This window comes from Papaver somniferum, chromosome 9 (assembly GCF_003573695.1).
Source record: "Papaver somniferum cultivar HN1 chromosome 9, ASM357369v1, whole genome shotgun sequence".
Classification (NCBI taxonomy): Eukaryota; Viridiplantae; Streptophyta; class Magnoliopsida; order Ranunculales; family Papaveraceae; genus Papaver; species Papaver somniferum.
In genome coordinates, this window is record NC_039366.1 from 124,334,518 (window position 1) to 124,342,716 (window position 8,199).

The 8,199-nt window shown below is 35.6% G+C and overlaps 1 protein-coding gene across 1 annotated transcript; it reads left to right on the forward strand.

The window, feature by feature from the left end:
• The first annotated feature begins 3,423 nt into the window (after window positions 1–3,423).
• Window positions 3,424–5,836, forward strand: LOC113309031. Its single transcript, XM_026557462.1, has 2 exons — window positions 3,424–4,274; window positions 5,383–5,836. Exon 1 carries the CDS (start codon window positions 3,488–3,490, stop codon window positions 4,250–4,252), a length of 765 nt encoding a protein of 254 aa, XP_026413247.1. The 5' UTR covers window positions 3,424–3,487; the 3' UTR covers window positions 4,253–4,274; window positions 5,383–5,836.
• Window positions 5,837–8,199: the final 2,363 nt, after the last annotated feature.

Genomic DNA, 8,199 nt, shown 5'->3' on the forward strand with positions numbered 1-8,199 from the left:
GAATTGGCGCACGTTATACATGGTGGCCCGTGCACCACTATAGCCAGACCTGCCATCATGGCCGGCCGGTCCCACACTCCTTCATTATTTGGATAATCTTCCATATATTGGATATTTTTCCATATTTTTGGTGAATCATTTTCCACCAGTTGGACAATTCTCAATACACCGCTCAGCCGGTCTCTCCACCACCAATGGTAGGTCCCTATACCCATTGGTTGGTCGATATTTCACCACCTATATTAGACAGATCTCCATTTCTTGGATCGAGTTCTCCAAAATTAGGGTTTCAGATTTATGATAATTCTGATAAACATCAATAATTTCCATGTTGATCTATCTATCAATATTTTAATTATTATTTAAATATTCGGTCTTGCTACCAACATTTTTGTTGCTCGGTTATCCGAGATGCAACATGATTTGGACGATCATCCAGTTGGCCGACCATCAATATTTCATTGGACGACTATCGAATCCAATACCGATACTCTAATTCTTACTTTGTCATTTGACAACTCATGATATATTATAGATCATGAATGAGCATTATACAATAACTCAGAAGCTTTCCTGTCGAATACTCGACATATCATAATAGGTCCATGATCGAGCAATCTCATTAGACCGACGTTCGTTGATCCAAATCATCAGAGTGCCTCAGCTAGCACAATAGTATTCACAATTCATCAGACTCGAAGTATATGCATTATTGATTTCCCAACAGACACCTTATTCTAAATCCATGAGTCACATTGCATATCAAGTTCGCCCATTATGCTCGATTCATCAAGGCTAAGACTCATGGTCTAGCCAAGTCAACAATTGACCAATTAAATACACGTCTGCCTTGTAGACTCCACATTCATGAGACATCATTCTTGTCGCATGGGGTGATATTCATTGAGGTTTTGATATGGTGTCCTACAACACGTGTGTACATCTACATGAGAAATGTGAGTAAGTCGTGCAAGCAGTTGAAGAAGTTAGCAAACTAGTGGATCCAATTCTCAACCAACTTTCCCACACATGTGGAACTGGTTAAACCATGATTTCCACTTCCTCATTCTTCTAATCCTCTGCAACCGTCACACTTACTAGAGATCAATGTGTTAACTACTTCTGCAATATAAATCATCAATCTATGATTTGACATCTTAACTTATCGAAAATTAACTCAACGAATCTCAGTCGAACACTACTGAACAGAGCTCAATAAATCTGATCAAAATTCACTAACGGTTCATCAAACTTGAAGAAGTCTCCAACACATCCACAGTCCTTCAATAATCATTGGTTTCAGTTGTTGTTACTTAATCTTGCATTTATAGGTACACAATTCTCAGTTTCCCTCATACAGATCTACCTTCACCCCTCTTTGTGATCCAATTGATTGTGGAACGACCATTGTCTTGGTTTAGGCCGGAGTCCTATAGATTGATCTCTCGAACTCAAAGAACTCCCATGCAGTGCATCTGTTAAAGGTTTAAGTAGTTTTCTCAACTGAGGATTCGCCTGTTGCACAACCCTCCATTTTTCCTCAAAAACCAGCAAATAATTTTCACCCATCAACAATTTATTAGCTTTACTGAAAATAATTATAATTGTTCTTTCATGAAGAAATTAATTACAAAATGTTTTCTTTTGGTATGTAATTATTTTTAGGAGATTCCTTTTTCGTGTTTATCTTGAAAAACTTGTTTTACAAGAAACCCGAAACCCAAAAATGTTTTCGCAGTTGAATATCGTTTGAGAAACAACTATTATCCCACTTTCTTTTCATTATCTTCTCATTTTGTTTTGCAAAAATGTTTTCGCAGTTTATATCCCTTTTAATCCTTGTTGCTAAGTTCAAAGAGTGAGTAACTTGTGTTGTGATGATACAAGCTATATTAGACAATTTTATCCTGAATACATCTTCGCAGTTGGAGTAGCATTATTCATTTTTGAATATGTCAACGAACTATAATGTCAAGGACTACTAGTTCAACCTGTAATTGTGCCCTCATCGAATTGTTTAGCTATAAAGTTTTAACTTTCCCTCCTTGTTAATAAATTTTTATTTGCTGAACAAAAAAAAAGAAGAAAAAGTAGTAACTAGTGATGGATAAAGGACAATCACTACCCACCCGGACAGTAGAAATGGATGGCTAGTCACGGTGCCTACCTAAACATATGGTATATCTTGATAAGATTGTAGACATTTTTATCTTGATAAGATCACGTGTTACAGTTTTTAAAATTATCAAGAAGAAATTTCAGTCATTAGGCTAATCACGTTTCCTACTAATACAAAGGTAATTAGATAATCAAGATGAAATTTCAGTCATTTTTCCAAAAAAAATAATATACTCTATCTGTTTTTTTTTTAATAGACTGGTTTTGTTTTTAGAGAAATTTAAGGAAATTAAGAGAATTAATAATTGAAAGTGGTCCTCATGACACTTGCCAATAAAAAAAGTGAAGTGAAATGGTCTCCATGACACTTGTCAACAAAAAAAGTAAAGTGAAATAGTCAACATGACACTTGTCATCAAAAGAAGTTAAAGAAAAAAATGGTCCCAAAAAATTAAAGTAACATTTGACTTTCCCAATTAGAAAATTGACTTATTTTTTTTTTAAACATTTATTTATAAAAACGAGCCTATTAAAAAGGAACAGAAAGAATAATTACTTAGTATAATGGGAGCAAGATCCGATAACTGTTCAATAGATAAAGCTGAAATTTCCTACCATCTAGTTTTCAATATTCCCAAAATGTAACAACGTACATGGGAACCTGTCATAATGGAATTGCAAATGATTTACACACCGAAAAAAAAGAGAACAGTGATTGCACCGTGAGAGGAGGGTGGGGTCCATTCCTACCCTCCCTATCACAATGCACGTAATGCTCTTTTTGTGTCCGTTGGATCTCCTTCAATGCAAATCACAGTTTTTTTCACGGTGAGTCAAGCAAAACTGTAACGGAACAAGGAATATTCGAATGAAGTGAGGCACATATCAATCGCAGATTCACAATGGCACAACGCATATCCAGTTTTTCTTCTTTTCATCAAATTTGATAGTGAGATTTTGGCAATCACTAAATATAACTTCTAATCCGGTGCTAGGTACACATGAAAGCACAATAAGACCAACTCAGTGACCCGGAAGCTATACTCTCGGCAAACCAGGTCGAGTGACTAGTCCTCAGTTGAAGACCCAGCCGCGTCTTGGTGTAACAAAAAGTTTGTTTCGTGTGTACCCTGTAAAAGAAACAGAAATAAGTGGTGGAACCCACACGTATATTACCTCACAATGAAACATATCTCTCTTTTCCCGAGATTAATCTGCCACGTCACATCACCCACCTATCCACTATCCTTTTCCTTTCTCCTATATAAACCCACACACACAAGCATTTCTCTCACATCTCGTCCAGGTGAATGCGAAGAATCGTAAAAGAAAAAAAGCGAAACCATTTTATCCAAAAACCCGTTACGATATGGAAGTTAACAGTGGTTCTTCATCTTCTTCATCAATAATATCTGTTTCTCGTAACAGAAATTCTCCATCATCAGATCGTTTCATCGGCATGTTCTCAAGATCTCATCCAGAAAACGGAGGAGGAGGAGATAGTATTCTTTCTGGTTGTGTTGATGATGGTGATGAACTAGATGAAGATGATGTTTTCTGGACTGGTGATTTCTCTCAATCTAACGATCTTTCTTCTCAATCAAGCCCTAAATCATCATCATACAACAAGAATACTACTAATAATCAAACAATTGGATTCAAGAATTTCGGTATTCTTGCTGCATTACCAGAAGATGGTAAAAAAGAATCCCCGTTAATTGATCGAGTACATCGGAAAACTACTACGATTCCGTCTCCGTTATCTTCGTCGTCGAGGATGATACCTACGATTCCTAAAGCGCAAAACCCTAGAGATAGGGATTATTATCATCTTTCATTACCTAATGGTAAAATCCAGCATTATCAATCAGCTCCTGTTAATGTACCTGTACTTTCCAAAGCGGCGAAAGAAAGAAGGAAAACTAGGGTTTTATTTGATGATGATGTTGTTGGTAATGATGATTATGATGACGATGAAGAAATGTTACCACCTCATGAAATTGTTGCTAGAGGTTCTGGTAAATCACCAAGAACAACTTTCTCTGTTCTTGAAGGTGTTGGTAGGACATTGAAAGGAAGAGATTTACGTCAGGTTCGTAATGCTGTTTGGCGCCAAACCGGATTTATTGATTGACGACGGAATTGAACAAGATTTCGTGAGTTAGTTTTATTCTTTCTTTGATCATTTTTTATGTTTTTTTTTCAATCCCTAATTTTAAAATCCTGGAATTGTTTTTGATTTTCCTTCTCAATTTTGAATTTGGGGAAACAAACATACATAAATCTGAGCATAATAAAATAGTACCAAAATTTAGTTATGTTATCTTTTTGTCAAATTTGAACAATGAAATAGAATTTGATTTTTATACACAATTTTTTTTTTATATTAGTTCTGTTTACTCTGGCATTGTTTGATATTTCATTCACAGTGATTAGTCTTCTTATTGGTGCATTATCATTTGAGTTCTGAATTTCATTATAAGGAACAAGAAAATCGAGGTGACATTGAGGTTTTAGTTGGTTGCACTCATCACTTAAGAGAGGTATTTGGTTGTGTGCATTTTAGAGGCAAACATGAATGATGCATGATAAGGTAGTTCTAATCTTCAGTTTTGAGGTATGAATGTGATGGTGTTTTCTGAATGTTTCTCATCAGGCTTTTGAAAAACTATATTCATGTGATTTGCACCTTAGACATCTCTGTTAGCTTTCTTCTTTACACCTTAAACTACATTCATGTGAATTGCTGCTGCACTCACTCCTTGGAAGTTGATTATTCATTTTGTGCTGAGTAGGATTGTGAGTTCTGTAATTCAATTATGTTACTGAGTTCTGTAATTCATTAGTGTTAGGATGAGAATGGAAGACTAAGAGAAGGAAAAACTGCTTTTCGCATTGCTTCCAATATACTGCAATTCTGAGGGAAGCTGAATCACAGAGATTCATGGGCAAGTTTAAGAGCAATTACTACTTTTTACTTTTCTATAATCTAACAACTTCAACTTGTTGAATTATAGATTGATTTTTCATAATTAGCTAGCACATCTGATCCATTCTTGTGTTGGCATAATTCATCCGGGCCAACCAATAGATGGTTGTGTTCCACCACCAACTTCTACACATGCAGTTAACTTGGCTTTAGATGATCAGCAGCATGCATAAGTCATTTTCCCTCCTTTGCTTGTGCCTGTGCTTGACCCCAAATAAGATGCTAAGCTAACTGATTTGATGTGAGGTAGTGGTCTGCATTTTTTTCGTTTGCAGATTAGCTTCACTGTTACTAGTATGGTGATCACCCTCACAAACTCTGTTGGAGATCCACATAACAAATGTTCCAAGCCAAAGCTGAAGCTGAAGCTGAAGTGCTCAACCATCCAAATTCAGTGTATAAAAAGTGATTTTGTATTGAAATCCTACCACTCCGCTTATTTGTAAGATAAACTAAAAAAACCTAGAGAGAGTATTATTGCCAACTCTGGTGGGGATATGCCTGTTGGAATTAAATCCAAAGAGACCCCTAGGGACACATGTTTCCTATGCTTTCTAGAATATCATCGGTGCATCGATAATGAGACGGATTAAGTGAATTAATTACTTTAAGTCTTAACAAGCATATCTCTCGAGAGCGGTGCACAATGCGCTGTAATTGTATAATTTTTAGAACAGAGGGACTCATCAGAACAGTTTATTAATCCACTACAGTTCCCTATTTCTTTTGCAATATGCCCAGTTTCTACAAATTAAGAAGATCTTCGGGGATTGTCCTGCTGAATTTGTTTGACATCAAAAAAAAAAAAAAAAAAAAAGAAAATCTAAAGGTCATGGTCCAAACTAAGATCATTTGGTATACTTCCGATGCTCGACAACAGTCGATTTCATTAGGAACTTCAGCTCTTAATTTATTTTTCGATAAATTTACATAAACTAAATTCTTTAATTTTTGTTTTTTTACTCGAAAAGCGCTATGTATTAAGAAAAATCAACTCCACGCCAAGACGATGACAGAGTCGTGGACAAAATACAAAATTAGCTCATTTATAGAAGAGCTAAAGAAAACAAAACACAAAATAATTCAGCATCTCATAAACATTTCAACATCCCATAAGATTTTTCCAATTGTTAGTGAACGTGTTCAAAGAAAAATCCTGAAAGATATTAGTTTCCACGCACCAGTTAAACATAATAATCTTCACATTTTCGATAATCGAGTCCAGGTTCTTATACTTTCCATTGAAAAATCTTACATTCCTTTTAAGACAAATAACCCACCAGATAGCAAACGGATACATATCTCAAATTCTCTTCTTAATAGCAGACGGTTTTCCTCATTTCTTTCTCCATTCCCATATTGTAGTTTTAACTGAATCTTGGAAAATCCATTGTAAAGTATAAAAATTTAAGAAGTAGTTCCATACTGACCTTGTAATCTCACAATGCAGAAAGATATGTTGATTTGTCTCGGCTGCTTTTTTGCATAACAAACAACCATTGACCATGATAGAATTTTTGTAAGTGTCCAGAGTTGGTGCAGAATTGTAGCAAAGAGACGAAACAAAAAAGATAACCTTTTGTGGTATTTAGGATTCCACACACATTTGTAAGGAAACATAAGAAAACCATCATCCTCCAGAATCTTGTAGCATTCAGAAACCGAAAAAACTTTGCTCCCTGCCTGCCAAATACGTTGATCTTTGATCACTGTCGTGGGAGTCAAAAATAATTACACTTTCTTATTACTCAAAATATATAATGAAGCAAGGGCAAGAAAGGATCGTTCCCATAGAGAGGTCTTAGGTTGTCAATATGTTTCAGTTTCTTATGGTAACACTTGGGGGGTTTTCTGATTTTTATAACTAAACAAAACTAAAAGCAAACAAAGCAATAAAGCAAGCAATTCAGAAATATGTGAAAGTATTGGTTTTCATTCACTAACATGTTCTTGTCTTAATAATTAGAATTGATATTTAATCTCTCATTATCAAAAGTCGGAAGATACCTAGTCGAAAGAATATCCCGCAATTTCCCCTTATCATCACACATACATGTAAAACGATGCAAGTATGAATTCTACCAAAAGAATAACCCAACGCCTTGCGCTAATCAAGTTCAATTCCCATGGAGCTTTAAGATTCATGAAATTAGGCTAATCAATGCAATTGAAATACATTGCGCAAACAATTCAAACAAAGGTCATGGTTCTCATATGATTACAAGGATATATCACTATAAACTATAACCATATTTATGCTACTTGTGTCCAAGGATATCGCTCGATGATAAACCCTAAACTATCAATAGATGAGATTACAAGTTCTACCAATTTGCAACTTGACAAAACAAACAATCCATCATGTTGTAATACGTCAATCATACAACTATATTCTCAGAGAAGCATGAACGACAAATATGAGACAAAACTAATATATTGAACAAGAAACATGCTTTGTAAAATCCAACTAACCCATAACCAATAATAAGATTAACTACTCATGTTAATGGAGTTCATAACAAGAATATAGAGAAAAGTTTTCATGTTGTAAACCATAGAACAAAAGTAGTAGCCTCCCTAATGGCGATATCTAGGTTTAGAGAAAGACTTTTCTATTTATATGCTTCTCCCAATCCAAAAGGATACTCTTTCCAAATTTAGGTCTTTTCAAAACCCATCTCCAAGTGGTCCGCCAAGCCCATGTATGAGAAATACACATGTCTAAATCTCTGCTAAATTCGTCGCCGGAATTATGTTGTTGTCGACAGGAACCCGGTCACCTGAGATTGTCGTGGATAGAATATTCCGTAATGACTCTGTTATATTTAACTGTCAGACTAACGGTCTTCGTCAGTCAACTGGGAGTCAAGGAAGAGAAAGTCAGACACCAAATCATCATCTTAGTCGCTAACTGGTCTTACTCAGCTGAGCTGGATCGGTCATCTGAATCTGAGCTGACTCGTCAGAGTAAAAATCCGACAGAGTCTCCTCTGTTTTCTGGGCATTTCTCAGGCCAATTCAAGCCTTTTCTTTCTTCATTTCCCTGTAACAATCCTAGGCATACATCTATTCAATTCAAGCAAACCTTCCAT

What these genes read in the sequence shown, in the direction of transcription:
- LOC113309031 (XM_026557462.1), top strand. Translation starts at nt 3,488, where the DNA reads ATGGAAGTTAACAGTGGTTCTTCATCTTCTTCATCAATAATATCTGTT.